Source organism: Buteo buteo, chromosome 7, assembly GCF_964188355.1.
Source record: "Buteo buteo chromosome 7, bButBut1.hap1.1, whole genome shotgun sequence".
Lineage (NCBI taxonomy): Eukaryota > Metazoa > Chordata > Aves > Accipitriformes > Accipitridae > Buteo > Buteo buteo.
The window spans coordinates 45,420,500-45,441,376 of record NC_134177.1 but is presented as its reverse complement, the minus strand read 5'-3'; the positions used below and the strand labels follow the sequence as shown (position 1 = coordinate 45,441,376).

Below are 20,877 nucleotides of genomic sequence, written 5' to 3'. Positions count from 1 at the left end.
TACGGCTGTCTGCTGCTAGAGAGGTATTATGGCCCATGGCAAGTGCAGGGGCATTTTAAACAGGGATGTGAAATGAACCCTACAGAGTGGCTATGATTTTCAAAAAAATGACTGATAGCTGCAGGTATCTTCATTTTGGGAGAGTTGAACCAAAACACCTAAAGGGGCCTAATCTTCAGACACTGGCCACTCCAGTATTGTGAATGTGTTGTATGTCTGGATGCAAACACAAATGGTGTAAAGTAGGCAGGAAAAGAAGAAAGCGAAGCTAAGTAACGCCCAGGTTTTCAGTGCACAAAGCAAGAACGCCCACCCAAATGTGCCAGGGCTGCTGCAAACGGGAAGCAAGAATCTGTTCCTAAAGCCCATGTTGAACAGGACAAGAAATAATGGGCTTAGATGACAGCAGAGGGAAATTTAAGCTCAACGTTAGGACTAAACAATGCCAAAGCACATCCTGTGCGGAGGAAGCTGCAGAGAAACTGCTTAAGGAAGACTGTAATGCCTGCAGTAGGCAAAGGTAAGGCATATTCTTTGTGTTACAGGTAACCGGCAGGCATTTTGGCAAACAGTGAGGAAAGCTTAGGCTTCTATTTGTGTGTCTGTCTCTTGTCTGAAACAAAAGCTTTCCTATGCATGTTAAAAAATGAAATACTACTACTACTACTATTACTAAACCAGTTTTTTTACAAGTACGTCTCGACAGCAGGCCGCCATTGCACAGAAGGGGAATCAGAGTCGCAGAAACTCGCAGTGACTTGCTCAAGGTCACCCACGAAGCCACTGGCAGAACTAGGAACAGAACCGGCCCAGCCTGGTTCCGGCATTGCCCCATCCACGTCCAGGGCTTGCTCGAAAGCCTCATCTTGGCAGAATGGGATACAGCTGCCCACACGATACGACCCTCGGGCACACTTGCTGGTACGCGAGCATATCAACCCACAGTCTCACTCTAGACGGCTAAACCAACATCAGGAGATAAGCGACTAAAATGCCATTAACAGAAAGTATGGCGGGCCTCCAAAGTGACTAATAAACTTAATGTAAGAAATAAGTTCCCGCAGTCAGACAATAAGCAGCAGCAGCTGCTGCCACACTGCTGCCACCAAAGAATCAGTAAAACATGCAAGCGATGTAATAACCCGCTCAATGTGGAGAAAACCCCCAGGAGACATTTTCAGTAAACCAAATGTCAAACACTCTGTCCCTACCACAATGATAACTATGTCGACACAGCATAACATAGATAGCATCCTATTAGCTGTAATAGCTTCTGAGGGTCAGCCAGACCCCGTGCAGTTTGTGGTGGACTCAAGGTGCCTCCTGAGAAGTGAGGGGAATAAGGGTTATGAAGATGGCAGCCAGACGAAGTGTAGCTGAGGCCCAAGAAGGCTATTGTGCAGAACGACTCCACTGTCCCAGCTGTTTCAATGCACTTCACGTTTGGATTGACTTGCTGGAGGATTTTGGCTTACAGAATGCATTTTCTATGCAACTTTTGGAACACGAGTGAGTGCGGTGGACTGCGAAGGAGGAAGCAATGTCACCTCGGGGGACAGCAAACATAGTATGGTAACTCCTAGATTATTAGGGTCGGTCTCACTCTTTTTTTTTTTCACCTTCCTCCCGCTCACGCACACCCCGTGCAAGCTAAGTCTGCCTTCATTCTGGGTACAGAGCAGGGGTCTGTATGCCTGCCTAACCTGTAGGACAGTGCAATATGTAGTATACGCAAAAAATGACAGACACTCTAACCTCATTTGAAATTCTCAAAGCATAAGTAGTAACCAGTCAACTGGACATAATACTAAGAGAAATATTAGAGTCATGCATATTATTAATGAATATGGTATGAATTGGTTCTTCCTATACACACATATGCCACCTGCTAATTACCCCCAGACAAAAAATGGGGGGAACGAGCAGCACATCCCAGAACCATTTCTACAGGATGGTACGACTCCACTAGGAATGTCTCTATCCTGCCCCATGTTTTATTTGGGGCTATCCAAAACAGCAAAGACACCAATTCCATACAGGTAAGGAGGTCCTTGCCAGCTGGGAAGCACTGATAGCTGCTCACTCAGGCCCTATATATCAGAAAAAGAAAAAAAAAATGCACCCCATTTTCCAAACAGACAAAAGTGTCTGTATCTAATCTCACAGTGCCTAAGCCACTTCTGTCCCTCTCTTCCTATGATCCAGGTAAGGGGGTGGCAGAACTGACCACCCCCTTATATGGCTGGAGGCATAGCTTTCACCCTACACATCCAACACATTTATTTCTGTGGTGAGAGGAACTAGACAATTTCTGTGGTGAGAGGATCTAGACAATATTCAGAAATCAGAGCAGTTTTCTCACTTGAAGAAAAAGAAAAAAAGAAAGAGTAAAGAACGTATGAGAAAGATGCATGATGAAACGGCACAGGTCTTATTATGGACACAAAACGTCTTAGTGCCAGCTTACTGGAGAGCTCTCATCCAGAAGCCTGTGCAATATCCCAAAAGGCAACAGTCTAAGAACAGCAGGTATTTGGTTTCCATTTTGCAAACAGACAAATGACATCTCTCTCTCACAAAGCACAAACATGTTCCACAACCCAGGGGAAAGATGTTTCTCAAGCCTTCTACATCCATTCACTGGAAAAATTATTCCACCTCCTTCCCACAAAAAGCTCAGCATTTCCAGATTTAGTTTAAAATGTAATACTTAAGAAATATGGGTGTACATGTAGAAAAACTATCTAGTAGCTATGCACAAAACTTCACTAATATTTTCTTTACTAATTAGCACGTTAAAACATTATAGTCTTCTAATAAAATTTTTCACTCTTTAAATAGACATAAACACAAGCAACATTTAGGTCTTGAGTGAACCTTGACTGAACCATTCCAGTTATTAACTGATCTAAGAAAACGCATACTAAACAGAATTTAAAACGGTTGCCACTTCTGTTAAAAGACAAGTTCTTTGTAAGTTTCGATTATACCTGAAGACACCAGATAATGTAAGTTGTCTATTTCCAAAATAATTCCATAAAACTAGAAGATTTCAAAATCGGAGGAGTTTTAAAGCAGGAGTCAAAATGTAGGTACCAAGATTTATGAAAATTTCTTGTTTGGTGTCACAGTAATTACAGAGTGAAAGCTCAGCCAGACTGCCTGGACAGATGTGACCAAGACACCCAGGCTATGATGCCAGTGACAAATGGTTAACTGATAAGAAGAAATGGAGGGGGCGACAGACTGAAGAACAGGTCAATATCATGCTGTCATGAAGCCATTTGAGAAACATAATTAATCTATTACTCACCTGGCATCATCATTCATTGTACAGTGGTCAATAGGTGCCATGAAGCTCACCAGCTTGCTATGGACATGATACCTGAATAGTGCAGGAAATAAGCAGGCAGCACATTAGTAACTATTAATGAAAAGGAAATGTTGCTGCTTGAATAGAAACAAACCAGCCCCTGAAATGCAAACCGCTGGCTTTCCTGGTGGCTGATACCTAATGAGTCACTAGTTGTAGCTGGCAATTCCCCCTCCCTTCCCTCCTCCTCCTTTCTTATAACATGGACACAAGAATAATCAGATGATACACTGAACTGAATAGCAAGCCAATCCTTTTTTATCACAGCTAGAAAGAGGACATAAAGCATCCATTAATTGTGTGCGAGTACCTAATCAGACTCCCAGACAGACAACCCTGAAAAGTCAGAGCAAGAAGAACTCGTTTTCAGCCTTCCATTCAGCTGGCATCTTAATCACCTTCTGGAATTTGTGCCCAAAGAGCCCACTGCAGGCAGCAGAAGCGTCAGAGCATCAGACCTTCCAAGCATCCATCTGCTATCACTTTTTCCTTGCTCTGTGGTATCTAGGGCCCTAAAGGATATCAAAATCCCACTCTGCTAGCCATACCCGTAGTTGGAAAGTCTTACCCTGAATACCTTATAAATGGAGCATGTAAAAACAAGCAAAGGAGACAGGAAAAAGACCTGTGCAAAGAGATGGGGTATATTCAAGGTGATACAGTGCTGCATCTGTCTCAGCTTCTGCAAGCTGTGCTGCACCTCCAGATACTGGAACCCCTTCCCGCTTTCCACACTGGGCTAGGAACTTCTGGTAGATTTCATGACTTATATTCAAGGACCTGACATAAAATTTAACAGAGTACTGAAAAACTCAGAATGGAAAGGTGGCTTTAAACCCTAGTGTCTAAGGGCAGGGGATTCCAAACCAATGGCTTTTGGTGTACACTACCATGCTGCCGACCCAAGTCTGAAATGTTTTATCCGACCAAGCTGCTGCTATTTTTAGAGCTTGACAAATAGCAGGCAAAAGGATTCACAAGCATTTGCCCAGAATCACCTTTCCACTCTGTCACCTCTGCACTCCCTTTTGTTTGCTTATGCAGGAACATTCCCTCGAGGGGATTTTTAGCTCACAAGACTATTTCAGAATGGCTCTTCAGGCACAGCACACACTCACCCTTACACATGGGGCTTCTCTGCACAATCTAGTCTTTCTCACTCGTAATGGAATCAACTGCCCTGGTCTAACGCTGTAATGATCGAGTCAGGGAACAGACATAGCCATGCAGGGCTAGTACTGCAGCAAACAACAGGTCAATAGGCTGGACTATGAAATAGTTCGCTTATGAGACATCAACAACTGATGGATTCATACAGATCAAACCTTATACAGGGACAGCCTGCGTAGTGGCAAGGGGACTTAGCAATTCTGATAAATTCTCTGATACGAGTTGTTTGTCCAGAACTAATTACTGTCACATTTTTTTAAATCAGGACTTTAAAAATACCAGTCTAGCAGATATAAAATACTTAATTTCTTTCACAGAAAGACATCCCATGCAGCACAGGACCAGAAATCACTGACATGACAAATAGGTGTGCACGCATCACTCCTCCGTATCTACCTCAAGAAAAGGCATGTCCTAGTGAGGGATAGCGGAGTTCTAGGCACCATGTTTCTTAAGCTGGATGGTGGAGTTTTAGGACGAGCTCATTTCCCCTCTTAGTGCCCCAATTTCCCTGTCTATGAAGGGGACAGGTACTCATGTCAAGCGCAAGATCGGCTGCTTTTGAAAGCACTTGGAGACCCTCAGACCCTACAATAAGCTAGCACATTTCATCCAAACGTGCTGTAACATTGAAGGTTTGCTAAAGGATTGCTAAAAAGGTAGAATTACAGAGACAGATGAAAATTAGTATGTGATACTTTGCTTTCCAGGATCTCAAAGTCCTTCAGGAAAACAAATCTAAGTACTGCTGCCCCCATTTTAGAGAAGGAAAAAGAAGAACAGAGGATAAGTGATCTGCCTGTGGTGACACTGAGTGTCTCAGTGGAAGAACCAACTATTTAAAAACACCCATTTGGACTCTACTGGACTATTCTGAAAAGATGCTGGAGCTTAACTGCATGTTAATCCTAAACACAGACAATGACACTTTTTTCTTTTATTGATATTTTCCCTGCAGGGTCAGTACAACTTTTATTTAAAGAAGAAAAAAAAGGCACCTAAGATCTAAGAGGCAATTGACTTGGCGAGATAGCTGATCTCTCAGGAATGCTGAAGCGCACAGATTGCACACAATGAGAGACTTCCCCATTATTCCTGGAGGTTTACGAGTCTGACTCAGTTGTGTGATGTTGTCAGTAGTTTTGACTGAATCATGAATATATCCAATTATGTGTGATGCTGACAGAAAAGAATATTGATAGTCAATAATTATAGGCTTTTCAGGCCAACAAAGTAGCTCTTCCCTCTTTTAATAAATTATCTTATGACATCTATCTTAAAAATTGCTATGCCAGGCCTGACCCAGACTGACTCCACTGACTTTCTATCAGATGCCATCTAAACTCACGATTTATAGTTTACTCACAAAAGGATGGTTAATGTTGCGGATTTTTCAGGAAGCGGTGCAGCTTTTCAGCATGCCTCCCTGCCACAAACACCTCCTCCACTACAAATCATGCAGTCATGCTAAACTCAGGGAGACTAATATATCTGCTCTGCAAAGGGGGAAAAAAAAAATCCTATCCTCTCCAGACTGCTTCCCTTTCCACCCCACCGCACGGAAGATTCTTCCACTAGAAACACAACGGGAGAGATCAACCCAAATTAGTGATCCAGGAGTCAGGATGTGAAATGCTTTGAGGCTAAAGAATGCTGCGATGGGACTTATAAAAATAAAGAGAGATTAGACACCAAATTCCAATTGACAGTCAGTGGGAAACAGACATCTACCTCACTGAGGCTTTTCTGCACATCTTCCCCTAGAGCTGCTATTCACGTTTTAGTCAGCTAAATATATATTGCACAAGAGATGTTTATTGGCTTTCACTGGAAATTACGGCCCCAAATTGCTTAGGAACATTTGAACACCTCTCTCCAGTGTTTTCTGAGACCAATGAACACTCTTGCCAAGACCGATCTGGGCAATGCTCACAGGCTGCATCCAGCTAAGCTTTTATTCTAGGCTCAGAGAACATTAAGATTCCCCTGTGGATGCCCCAGAGCAAGACATCTTGCCCTAAGAGGCATGAATAAGCCTACCAATGCACCCCACAGCCAACCCAGTCCAGTCAGACTTTATTTGGCAAAATCAGAACTTCTTGCAGAAGCTGTCACCCACCGGATTCTCCTTCCTTTACTGGCTTTTCTGTCCACTTTCTTCTTTATTTTGCTTCGTAACTTCTGGATGGCCAGCCATTGCCTGAGGAATGCAAAACAACAGTTACACAATGTTTAGAGCCACTAGGAAAATGAGCATTAGGTACACTGGGGTCTGAGGCCCTTCCCAGCCCTTCTACCTATTGCATTTACACAAGAGAAGAGATCAGAACCTCAGAAAAACAAGTACGAAACTTCAGGTGCCCGTGGTACTGCTTCACTCCACAGGCATGGCATTTAAACAATAAGCTGTTCTCCTGACTCCAGCCATAATGGGACGTGCAGACCAGACCTGCTGATCCCGATGAGACAGTTACTGTTCAGTGAGAATATTCTACCTGCAGGGAAATCCATGGAGGCCACAAGCTTGGCTTCATTTTTTATTCTTTCTTGATTACTAAATTTTTTAAAGAATCCTTAGAATTAAAAAGAAAATCTTTACCAAATATAAATGCTAAAATCTGTAAAAAATGTCTTTACAGGTACTGCTTTTTTGTTTCAGCCTTGATTACTAGAATAACTTCTGTTTTGCATATAGAAAGCCCATAACAGAACAGATGGTCTGCCACATCCTAAACTGATTCTTTAAGTGAGATAGGTTATGCTAACTTCATGAACAGAATTACCATGATGCAGTAGATGCTCTGAATTTATTTCCTCCCTCAGTTTTGCAAGGTATATTGAAAATTATAAGCAAGTATTTCTCCTCACCATCTCTGACTTAAACCTGGCAAATCTAGCAAGAAGCCCTATATAATGCTCCAACTATTACTAAACAAAACAGAAGAAAGAAAAGCAATAAACACTTTCAGAAAGTGCTGTCTGATCCCTGACTGTATTTAGAAGGGAAGGCTCAACTTCTCAAACAGAACTTCATCAAGTCAAAGAAGTTTTCAGCAGGGAAAAACTTCTACTAGTTATAAATATTTTTTTATGAAAACGAGCGTCATCTTACCTGATTTATACAATGAAAACTTGACATCAGGGAAAAAAATCTAGCAAAATCCAATTACTGCAATCTTAATATAATCTTAATTACTGTAATCTATTTTATTGTAAAGTCAGATAAATGTACAATGTAATCACCACTTAAATGTAATTTTGTCTATATCATGTTAAATTATAGTGAATAGCTTTCCATAATATTCCAGACATACACAAAATAAATTTGACACATTGCACTAAAATTTGGGTAATATTTTACAAGGATAAAAGTTATTTCACCATCACAAAATTTCCTAATGCATTTTCTCCACCTCCCCATACACATAGCCCCATAGCACTTTTTCAGTGGAGAGCCCTGCTCCAGCATTTTCAGCCTTCCTCTGCTTACACACTTTTCTAAATTATAGCCCATGGCTACTTAAATGTACACAGTTCACTAAGTGGTATTTGGAAGATTCTTTATTTTCTAACTGTAGAATTAAACAAAGAAATAAGAGCTTCCCTGCATGGAATGATATTTTACTTCTGCATGTAGGAAACATTCCCTGACACTGTTCTAATTGTATAGTATCTTTTCTTACAGCAGGGAGAGAGCATACACAGGAATTGCTTTAACAGATCTCAGGACAGAAGGTTTGCTCCTCTAAAACAATGACAAATCAGAGCTCGTAATGAGAAAAGGCCAAATTTCAGCAGCTGGCAGTCACTTTGACTAGTTCCCCCTCGCTAGGGTCACTTAAGACACCCCTCTATGCACTCCCTTTGTGCTGCCTGAACCACTGAGAGACAGAAATATCCAAAGTCTGGAACAAGCCTTTAAAAGGAAAGTATCTTCAGGGGATCGCAGACAAACCAGGGCACAGCTCAAAGGCTGGTGAACTCGGAGTCAGACAGTGTGATCCATAACTAAGGAGTATGTTAGAAGGATGACTTTCTTGACTACTGTCATACTGTTTTAATAATTTGTTATGTAATTTCTTACACCCAGATGATTTCTCCAGAGTAATTCAAAATTTTGCCCTCTACAATGAACTGGACTGGAAGCTCACAAGTAGTTTTGAACTTCTGGACTGGAATACAGTGCTGGGGTGAAACTAGTCATGTTACAGACAACTTCCCACTTACCTGCCCATTGCTACCTGGTCATTGGGGTCCAATGAAGTGGTTTTACGTTCTATAAGTTCTCGAAGGAGCTAGAAGAAAGACAACAATCCCATTTAAAAGCACAGTAAAGACAAGTTAATGCAAACACGCTCACAGGTTTCTCAGATGACTTACTTAAGAAATTAGCTGCCAAGTTCCCAAGGGAACCTGTATGCCTCATTTCTTGAAACTCCTGGTAAAACTCCAAGCCCAGAACCAAGGCTTTTTAACACCTCCTCTGCACAAGAGAGTTTTCCAAGGGAAAAAGCTGATGGCTATGCTAAAAGTTTAAGTTACTGTAGATTATCCCCCTCTTCCAAAAAGGTCCCCACAGAATATGTGACTGGAGCATAGCACTGAAGGCCACTACAAAGAGTTTCTGTATATAATTTCAGATGGATCTAGGAGTAGTATAGTCTTCCCTCCAACACATCATGGTTTATTTAGGTGACATATAGCGTCATGTCATTCATCTGAAGAGAATCTCAAAGGTTATGCAGAGCTGGAGGGGCACAGTTCAGCAGCACCGTGGTCCAAGCACAAGAAGCCCCACATGGGCAAAGCAAACTAATGATCTTAAGTCTAAGCAATGGCAAAGGACTGGAATCCCTGGGGGCACTGCAAAGCCTCTTCTGGGATTGTCAGATGGGCCAACCCTTCGGTAACTGCTCGTCCCAGGAGCCCAGAGCAAAGCGTACAATCCCACAGCAGGCAAATAGGTGACAAGCCTGAGGGGATGTGAGCAGCTGAGCCTCCGCTTGTATCTCAGAGGCTGGTACTGTTCCTTGGGCTTCGGAAGGATAAAAAAGGCCTGAAGGTTCACAGGCTGTTGTGTACACAACTCCCACGGGCAAGAGATGTAATGCAGGCAGATCTGCAGTAACACCTCTGCCCCACAGGTCTTGCCCCACACTTTGAGTGGGGAGGGCAGGGGAGAACTGAAACACTTCACCAAACAGAAGTCAAGCGTTGCTGGGCAGTTACGCTTGCTCTGAGGAACAGCACAGCAAAATAATTTTTATAGCTAGAGCAGGAATGCTCAAGCAGGCTTTTCTATTTCTTTTCATGTCCTGAGGGTTGGGTTTTGTCCTTTTTGCTTCCTGCAGCCAAAGAATATTGTGAACAGCCTTTTTGGATACTTGACCGGTGCTATATGTTTATCACCACTCACTGTAAATTGTACGTGCCGTGCCTTGGGTATTAGCCAACGTATTAACACAAAGAACAGAAATAAACCCTCCAAAACTGAGGGGCATGGACTGCTTTCTAGACGCCGACATTTCAATGCCTAGGGAAATTACTGCCTCAGCTCAGCAAGCACCCAAAACAGACCCACCTGGAAACCAGAGAGTCCAGGCAATTCCACAAAGATGCTAGAGAAGAAAGGATGAAAGATGCTTTTCCTCCACCCTATACTTTTGCTCAAGTAGGAGAGCTGGACTGCAATGGTCATTCGAGGTACAGTAACAGTCATGGAAAGCAGGGCTTGGGGAGCAGCCACGGTCCTGGCTATAGTCTTCACCTGGCCCAAGACAGCATGCACAGACAAGGCAAGAGGACAAGAAAGAAGCTCCACATCTCCCCCACGGCCAGGGATGTGGAGAAGGAAATACCAGCTCAAGTGAGACGACGGCATTTCTGAGCACAGCTTAGCTCGTGACTGCCACTGTGCTCAGAGCAGCCTGCCCTCAACCAGCTTCCCAGGCACCGACGCTGCCCCACCGAGCGCAGCTGACACCAAAAGCTGTCCCGGGCACAGGGCTACGGGAGAAACTTGCTGACCCCCATAGTTTCTGATCGCTTAAGTAAGTAAGTACACTACTGGAGGGAGGGAGGGAAAAGGCAAGCACCCCACAAAAGAAAAATACCATAAAGGTAGATGGGTATCATTTTATGACCCTTTTTTATTTTCAAATAAGAGACACTCAAGCAACAGAGATAATATTTATACCTGTGCACATCTTTTCTCTCCTTCAAGGCATACATCATATTACAAAAACAAAAAAAGAGCAATTCAAGCATAATTAAAAACCTGCCATGACTTTTTTTTCTATTTGCTTAGTTTGGGAGATTATTACTGCAGCAATTACATTTAAAAATTCCAGGATGAGAGGCCGCTGGTTTATTATCACAAGAAAACAGCAAGCTACTTCTCTGCCCTGTTTATCTGATTGATTCCCAACATCTTTCTGGCACACAATCTATCAGTTTATCTCTCCCACTTCATCACAGTCACTTCTGGCAGCTAAATACAAGATCCAAATCCAGTGTTACACAGACATACGACACAGTAAACCTATGTAACACCGCTACTCTGTAAACAGCTGCCCTTAAGGCTAAGCAGAAATGGGATCTTGGTTTCTAGTCAATATTCTGTCAAAAGCAAGGTGGGAGGGAGGGTTTTAACAGCAGCGAGAAATGGTGCAGCAAGGGTTTAGTGGTTTCTTCCTGTACCAGCAATAAGGTGTGTTTACTGTCTCCTCTTATCTTGCTTCTTTGGCACGATGCACAGAAAAAACTGCTGAGTAGTAATGGCAGAGGCTAAGGCACAAAACACGGTAACGCACAGACGTCCTGCGCTCTTAGAGAACTAAGCAGCAAGACATTTTTCAGCAGGACTTGCTCGTCCTGGTGGCCCACCAAATCCACAGACTGGTATAGACTCAGGACTGCCACCAAGATCTTACACCTATGTCCACACTGATTAGAACAAGATGCCTTTTTGGGGCAGGTTCCTAATGCTGCACCTGGGAAGCGGGCAGGATCTTCTCGGACGGGATCACTCTCCTTTTGGCAAGGCAGCGTTTCCCGTGATGGCTGTGAAGGGCAAGGAGCCGAACTGCGTGCCACTTAGCAGGGCGACAGCAGGGATCCCATTATTTGCTGGGGGGCATATCCTCTCCTCTGTGTACAGAATTAGCAGGGAAAAGCTTTGCACAGCAGTAGGAGACTAAACCTTGCACACAGTCGTCTCCTCTGCACTAACTAGGCCACCAGCCGATCAGCCATTAGTTGAGGCAGAGACGGTTTTGTTGACCTTGGGGCTGACAGTGAAATGTTCTTTCGGTGCAGCATCAACTGCAGGACTGGGGACACTGCTGTGGAGAGGAGAGGGGGACAAAGGTGAGGGGGAAGTAAAAAAAAAGCCAGAACAAGAGGGAAATTAGGAAATAGAAATAAAAGCTGCGAAGCATCTTATTACATCTAAATAGTGTACGTCTTAAAGCTAAAGTTATAAATCATGCTAACAATGGTTACTAAAATAAAAGTGGATGTAGCCAGAGGCTACCACTGAAAAAGTCAGTCTAGACCTGCCTCGCTGCCTTTGGTCTTTAAGGATTTGATTAGTTTTTCCGCTTTCTAGTTCAGAGTCTTGCATTCAGCCCATGCTCCAGAGCCAGCTAGGGCTCAGGATACAAAATGAATGATAAATTCATTTACTGAATAAAGCAACACTGTTTTCACAGCACAAGACTTAAAACACTTCCAAAGCTGTAATATTTCATTAAGCTTGGTGATTCTGGTTAAAATTTATTAGTCAAAACAGAAAACTCTCATCAGACCCCATATATTCCATTAGAAGTGATATATGGTGTCTCCCGATGTCTAATTATTAACTAGGAAGTGTAAGTAAATCACTATCAGCATTAAGCCCTGATGTGTGAAGACAGAGTTTGAGTTAGGCAATTTCAGCATCAAAAGGCTTTGATTTGAAACATATCCCTTTTTGCTTTCCTTCCTTCACCTCTTCACATCTTCCCTGGACTTCAAAAACCTAAGCTCAGTCTCCCACATAAGCAAACACAACTGCCTACCTGCAACCAAGTGCAACCATGTCCAGCAGCCTGCAGCTCAACTACCAACTCCAAGCTGCTCCTACCAAAAGCTGGAACCAGGAGGACAAACTATGTGCAAAGCGGACAACGGGCAATAGTAAGAAGAAGAAAGCTGCTAACGTCAGTTTTATTTGCCTCTGGAATGAAGCAGCGATGCTTGCCACGAGTGCTCCTGCGCGCGCGTTTCTGAACTCAACAGAGCTTCGCTATTAGAACCAACCCAGCCAGACTCCCTAGTGAAAACCAAGGACTACCAACCACACGAATAAAGAAAAGCACGCAGAAGTCGCGTGGTTTGCCAAGGCCCACAAGCCGTATTTGAGGAGGGCTGGGACCAGACGGGAACTGACTCTGCCTCCTGCGTCCTGAGCACGTGAGAGAGCTTAAAATCTCCAACTGCTAGCCAAGAGCAAGGCAGTGCTCCCACAGAACAGGTCTGAAGGCAAGAGCTTCAAAAGCGGTTAGTATTCACCTACCTTTGCTGACACCGAAGCTGGAGTCAATGATGTGTGCTTTCTAAAGAATTCACCTTAAAAGGACTCCCTCTCTACACTAGTTAAAGAGATGCACACAAAGTACATTGTACAAAATTAGAGGGATTTAGAAATGCCATCAGGGTGTTGTTCAAGGGTAATAGAGATTCATTTCTCATTTTAGAGGTCAATTTTCATTTTAGAGGTTAGGTCTCATTTTCATGCACTATCTATCAGTGTTTCTAATACTACAGTTGCTGACCTTTCTGATTTGCAGACCCCTAAGAATTTCCAGTTGAGACAAAGAGCTAAGTATAGCTGAAATAAGCCTCGTGACAAAAGGCTCACTTTTCTGAGACCTCACAGATCAATTCAAATTAATACCTTGCAAAAGTTGATCTATAGTATATCACAGGAAACAGTTGAGTTTACAAAGCTTAGAAATATAATCGGAACAAAAGGAACACTTTTTCTCTGATGTTATTAAAATCTTCAGAACAGCCAGCAAAGGCACGGGTCATTTCTGCTACAGCACATCAAAGCCACCTACTCTGTCTTGCAAGTGGCACTGCTGCCTTTGAATTCACCGAGTCAGGTATGCGAAGAGGTGAGAGGCAGCCTCAGCCCGGCCACTGTGCTGGCCGCTGTACGGGAAAGTCAAACCAGTCCTCTTGGGTTCCCTGTGCCAGAAATAATATCAAACAAGGGGCCGACAATGTTCGTCTTAAAACAACTGTGCAGAACAGTGGAAAAGCAGAACCTCGTACCGCTTCTGCCATCTAGTCATTTGCTGAAAGCAACAGGAACAGAAAAAGATTTGACTGTCTGTGGATTCTGAAACAATGAGAAAAATGGGAGAAACCCACACTTCAGGTTTACCAGCAGCTGCTTACCTTTACTAGACTACTCTGTCACTCCTTGGCTAAAAAAATACTCCGTTTATTAGTGAGGAACTCTAAAATATTTGCAAATTGCTTATGTGGACTTTTCTAGCTAAATGTGTATTTGTTACCAGACACAGTAAACAAACAATTATTGGGGTGTGAAGGTCTACTAACGGCGCTCTGCTATCTTTTAATACAGAATCCTTTCAAAAGCTCAGGCAAATTACCTTCATCCTGCCTCACACAGCTGCAACACGATACGTCACATTGAAAACGTGTTATTGTTAAGTTATCTTTTAACAGTTTAAAAAGCAGTTATTTTTTAACAAAATCACCGTAGGAAACAAAAGGAGAGAAGCTAAAGTACAACTTGTCAAGTCCAAGTAAAGTAAGACTGCAAACACCAAATGCTTTTCCTCTTTCCTGGTGAAAATGCAAAGTCACTCCTGAACAGAAAGTTGACAAAGCTGCATTTTATCAATGTAATTTCAATACTTTCTAATTTAATTTTTTTCTCCTTTAGTCTTTGGAGAGACATGGTAAATCACATGACTTTTCCCTTCTTTTTCATATTTATACAGCATACAATTATTTAAAACAGCATAAATTACGAAAAGGTTGCTTCTAGTCCAGGATTCATTCAGCATGCATTCTGTCCCAATGTAGAAACAAGCTGTTTCTTTTCTTCTTTCAAGCTCTCACAGAGTAGTAGTGTAACACCATTTGGATTTCTAGCAACACCAGAGAAAATTTAGACTGCAGCTCAAATATTATTTTTAAATCCCCTTGAAACGCTTTTTAAAAATTTAATTTTCTGCAATCTATATAATGTAAAAACCTAAACTGCAAGATGATATCACTGGACAATGTCTTTTTAAAAAACATTTTATTAAAATTTGGTTTTATATAAAATAGGCATTGACTTGCGTATTTTCTAATAACCCATTAAGAGAAGTTTCAAATCAAGCTTTAAAACGTGTTATTAACCATCTACCCAGCCATTTGAAAGATACATGCCTGTGATAAGAGTATTGTATTGCCATTAACCTGTGGGATGGTTCGAGACATCTCTTATTCACACAAAACTCTAAATGCATCTAATTAAAGCCACAAGATCAGCTGTCCATATTAATCACTCACCAGTTTAATTAAGGTAAACCAGCTTGTCAGAAAGCCAGTCTTCTCTCTATTCCTCACCATTATCGACTTTTAATAGTTCACTGGATTAGTAATTACTTGTTTATGGCATTATGAAATACCTGGGAGAGAAAACCCCAGTATGTGTCCAGTGCTTTATGCCAACTCTTGCTTGGGAAATGAGGAGAAATTTACCCCATCAGGTAAAGTTTTCTAAAAAGCCATACACTGCGATTTGGACACAGGTACAACAAATTGAGCTAGAAGTATCTTAACATGAGATTCAGACTTGCAACTTTATTTTGTGGTGACTCAGATTAGAGCAGGCATTCTGAACACTAAGCTAGGAAAAAGGCAGTTAGTGAGATCTCTTGCTCACTTTAAAAACCATACCTGTCACACAGAGTGTGCAAGAGTGGGCAGGCACATACAGGGCCACTCCACAAGGGACAACAATAAAGTAAGTTACAAGTCCTACAACTAAACAACATTTTCTACAGGATCAACTCCTTTCCTAAGTACTTAGGGTATAGGTAAGGAAGGGAGCAAGCCTCTTCCTTGCTGTTCAAGCACGCTCACCTGGGGAGTAAATCCCGGACAGTAACAGTTCACTGCAACATAATGCAGTAGTTGAGGGATGACAGTCCTCTCCAACCTACTGGCAGTCCTGCCTGGCAAACTGCTGCCATCTCTCTTTGCAGACTTCAGTGTTTCGTTAAATGTTCCCCATCCACTTTGGCTCTGCTCAGCTTCTGAGGTTGTGGTGATCACAAACAAGACTGATGACTGCGGGTTGTTATAAAATGCAGTGACATATAACGTAACCAAAATCAGGGGGAGGAGGGAGCAGGAGAGCAGAGAAAAAAAGGGATTATGTATATTCCTAATTCTCCTTAGGCATACCTGCTGCCATCAATGATGAACATTTGTTCTGGGAAGAGCTGCTACCAGTGGAACGCTTAGCATATGAACACTAACCTAATTCCTGTTGGAAATAAACCAATTTCCACTCTCTCCTTTACTAGAGGAGTATTTCAACCTAATAATAAAATCTCCACTGTAGCATGTCAGACCAGCAGCTCTCTGGTAGCAGGCTGGAATTTTAAGTCTTAATGCTGCAGTATCAGCTGTAATGAATTCTACGTAAATATGACTTCTAAAAATAAAAAGCCTTTTTCTTCCCTTAAAACCATGTATGAAAGAGAGTTTAAAAGAAAAGGAAATGGGGTCTAGCCTCTCACTGCTGTCAGTACTGAGGATCCTTCTGAAACAGTTTAACTATTCCCACCCCGTGCAACCTAGATAAAAATATTTCACTTGCATTATTCAGCTCAGCTTTACATTACCATTCAACATGGGCCACTACAATAAAAATTATAACTGCTTATAAAACAAGTGAAGAATATGAGAAAAGGCAAAGTGAGATGAACAGACAGAACAGAGTTAAATCCTGAATCATCGTAAAATTCCACCAGCCCCACATAGTGAATTCCATTGAATACCAAGACCTGGACAAGAAAACTGTTTTTTTCCACAGGAAAAACAGATTCATTAAAGAGTTTTCTATTATAATCTATAACAAAACAGTACAGCCACTTATTCTGTTATCATTAACTTGTGCACATTCATCAGATCTTGTTCATTTTTACTTGCTTAATTTCACACTGAAATATAAAGGAAGTTGGTTTCCAATGTCCTTTATCTGAATGTTTACCTTTAATAAACCGTAAGCAGTAATCAAAATAAACTAATCATTATAAAATGTTATTTAGAAAAACGAAAATGATACTAAAAAGAGTCTAGATCTAAATTTAAATACAAAGCAAAAAGCACCCATTGAAATGTACGCATATACTTTGCAATAAGTATTACGCACAGAGGTCAGAGCTTCTGAGTAACCTCAGCTCCAACAACCAGAGACGTTGCTGCTGGTTACTCCTGAAGAACCAGTTCCCTTTTCACATTTTATTTGTATATGTACATCCACACACGCAATCACACACGCACACGCACACAAAAGCGCTGCACAGTTATGACCCATCTGAAAGAAAACACATTCACTGTATTGTCAGCACTCTATTGTAATGCACTCTACCCTTTCTGAATGCAATGTTCAGCTTCAGCTTACCACCCTGACAAATAAAGGAAAGCACTTTATGAAACCAATTTAATTGGGAGGTGACAGAAAACATACAGCCATTTTCTTTAGCCTTATCACTGAATTGGCTTCAGCTCCAATCTCTGCCAAATCCCACTCAACAGAAGACATTAACCAGGTCAGCGGAACAGGTGCTGCGCGGTGTCTGGCAAGGGGCTGGCATCCCCACAATTACTTGCACACAATGAAGCGGTAATCTTTACAGATCATCTCGCCCAAGAAGCATATTGGGGATGGGAGGAGAGGAGAAGGGTGGAAGGGAGGGAGGGAAGGAAGGAAGGAGGGAGGGAGGAAGGGAGGGATGGAAAAAAAAAACAAGAAAGGAAAATGAATGTGTAGCTGCCTTGCGGCTCAGCAGATGTCTGTGCGTGATGTACGAGGCTAGGATAAGCTGTCGTAGCCCGCTGCCAAAGAGTGGTAAGTGATTAAAGCCTCCACCGGGCTAAGCACCATATTTAGAGTCTATGGGGTTTCGAAGTTGCACCCATTCCTTGCTGTGCTGCCAGATGTTGCTGGCTGGTCCAGCTCCTATTCACTGTGCACGGGAGGCAGCAGTTGGTACAGCAAGGAAAGCAATCTGGAATGTTTCCGGAGGTGCCGTACATTAAACCGGTGTCACCCATCCTTCACCTCTACCGAATGCTGAAACAACTCCAATTTGCTGCCACTTCCCTCTTGGGAAATGGCCAAGATACAGTTGTGCCTGGCAGACCCATTTGTTTTACTCAGGTGATTCTCTTCCCTCAATGACCTCTATTAGTTTAAGTTTTAATTTAGATTAACCCCAGCACCCCAATTAACCAGTGAGGGGAAAAGCTAAGCTGTGACTAGTCATATTTCTGAAATCACGATTTATCGAAGTTAAAGTTATTAGAAGGAAAGACGGGCCATTCATCTATTGCTATTTTTCTTTTTAAAATTTAACATTTCATGGCCAAGAAGCGCCTTCTCTGCACAGGTCCACGGACTGTCAATCACAGCTATTTCTCCTTGACCACTTCACGATTTCATTATACTAACTTAATTTGTTTTGTGTTCTTAGGGTCCACTTGGCTCCCAAAGCTGGGTTTCTGGTCCACTTGCACCCCAAATTCCACCTCAGTACTATGTCACTGCCTTACAGATTCAGCCTCTTCAACGACTGCTGCCAACAAGACAGGCACTCTTTGATGGCCATTTTGGAGCCTATGCAAATGAAGCTGGCATCTTCACTTGCTCAAGAGATGCTGCTCAATTCTATAGCAATACTAACAGAGATGCTCTTACAATAAATACAAAGCCTGGAGAAGAGCTAGCTTGGAATACAATCCTGGCTCTGAGGCAGGCTGCTTTGAGTAGATCCCTCACAAACATTAAATATTCAAATTGCCCTAATTCTGCACTAGGTGAGGTCTACTGCAAAAAAGTTTCTTGGACATCTACAGCAGTAGGGTTGGAAGTATGTTGAAGACCTTCTTGGAGGGGGAAAAAAAGGCAGCATTAAAGTTCTCTGTATTTCCTATCCATAAAACACAGATAAGAATTACCGATTTAATACATATTTTTATTCACCTTCAGTCCTGGTTCTGTACATGAAACCCCAAATTTTGAAAGTATTCAAATGCTTCTGGTTAAATCAGTCATCAGAGCACAGTCACATGGCAACAGCTCTCTTCCACTGCCCTAACACTTTACTAGCCATTGCCTTTCTAATGATATAATGATATTTGTTTAGTCGTGAAGTTAAAGCTCTCTGTGGATCATCAGTGCAAAACTAGTTTTTCATGCATTGGGGAGGGACTTACAGTGAATCATTACTCCTCAATATATGGCAATTTCAGTATTTCATAAAGTTGACACTGTCCTTTATTAAATAAATTACAAACACAAGGTTTCCCTAAGCTGCAGTCTCCATGCACCGGGTGCAGATTCCTTGTTTCTAAGAATTTTGCAAATAAAAAGAATAACTGGCCTAAATCCAAGCTGGCACAACTCCAAGAAAAGTGCTAGAGAAGCCCTGCAGCTTTTTCATTCAGTAGGTAGATGAGATGATTTAGGTTGAGATGAGAGTAACTTAGGTGCTTCTGAGGATCTACTAGAATCGTTTTTCAGAACGGGACTCTACCCACAGAGAGCAGTCACCTTTAGAGAATTCAGTAATTTTTCTCTTGTGTAGCCATGTTCACCAGCGAGGACAACAGGCATAGACCTTATCCTGCAGCCCTGACTCACTCAAGTACAGCAGTGCCAGTGACGGCAGTAAGTTTACATCCATAATGCAAGTTTAAGCTCACGTAGCCCTATATCGAAAGTTGAGAGCGAAGTCCTCAGAGGTATCTACAGAGGTTTCAGATGTTAAAAACACGTAACTGAGTTTCACTGGTAAGAGAAACTTAGAGCACAGAACCAACCGCATTAGCTCTGTAAGTATTAAAAACTGACTGGAGCCGTAATTCCAGTACACAGATTTACCATCACTTACCTGGTGATAAAAGTCATCATCATCAAATATCTCCTCATCTATGTCCTTCAGGTGCCTGTTGGAATCTGACTGAGGGAGGACTTCCTAGAAGCACAAAGGAAATGCTGAAAGCTCATCTGTGCGTATTTCTGTCCCTAACTCTGATGACACCACATGCAGCAGCTGGTAAACACACTTGAAGATAGGAAGGAATGGAGAAAAGCGCCCAACATAACAAGCTTTTAAGGACTAGGAATACATTTAAAGGCAAGGCAGAAACGCTGCCAATGCCAAAATAGATTTATGATACCTTTACTGGGAAATAAATAGGACTGTGCAAAGTCTTTCTGGCAAAATACTACAGATATTTTTAATGTAATGGCAAAAATATATCTTGCAAGTGCAGTAATTCTACATGATCTCTCAGAATTGAGTATTTATTCATTCTCAAATACTAAATTAATAACAGACTTACTACTAACATATTCTGTAGGTTGTATGCAGTATGATTTTAGAAGTGACTTTCTGGGTTAAAGATTCTAAACTCTAGAGTAAAAACAAAGTTTTGTAGCTGCTACCTCCAAAAGCAGCTTTAGTGAGCATCACTTCCTACAGCACAAGAGGGGCACAATCACAGACCAAACCTCATTTTCCCCTGTCAAGAACTGGCACAGGAGATGATAATGCAAACACCACAAAACTGGAATTGAAATGTCTACATCTTTTTCTTAGCCATTACATTACAGGAATCAAACACTCAGATATCTCCTCAATAAATCTCTCACAAACAAGAATATTACCTGCTAAAGGCTCAAGCTAATTGTTTTGCCAAGAGTTTTGCTGCTGCTACAGGATGAGTTATATAAACAAAATACCCTTACCGAATTTTCAGGCAAAGATTCAGGGACCGGATGAGATTCCTGTTCCTGCTTTCCCAGCACTGTATACACTGATCGCTTGGTCTGTGTCCGTCGTAGTAATCTCTCTTTGTCCATCATAATATGATCAATCTGAGTCAAGATTGAACGCTCAAAGGCACCGAAACCCTGCAACAACATTAACTAGTGTCAGATAATGCAGAAAGCTTTTCCTCAAGGCAGCAACGTTCCTCTATCTTTCCATGTCAGTGGATAAGCAGACAGCATTCCAAGAGGAGGGGGT

The 20,877-nt window shown here is 42.0% G+C and overlaps 1 protein-coding gene across 1 annotated transcript in view; it reads right to left on the bottom strand.

Annotated features, from left to right (window-relative positions):
- AATF (apoptosis antagonizing transcription factor) overlaps positions 1-20,877 on the bottom strand; it is a 57,384-nt gene that overhangs the window by 14,119 nt on the left and 22,388 nt on the right. Inside the window, exons 7-11 of the mRNA XM_075032989.1 lie at positions 20,598-20,762; positions 19,738-19,821; positions 8,771-8,838; positions 6,663-6,743; positions 3,314-3,385 (exon numbers count right to left, since the gene is read on the bottom strand). Of these exons, the coding sequence (XP_074889090.1) occupies positions 3,314-3,385; positions 6,663-6,743; positions 8,771-8,838; positions 19,738-19,821; positions 20,598-20,762 (470 nt within the window). The remainder of the gene's footprint in view (positions 1-3,313; positions 3,386-6,662; positions 6,744-8,770; positions 8,839-19,737; positions 19,822-20,597; positions 20,763-20,877) is intronic.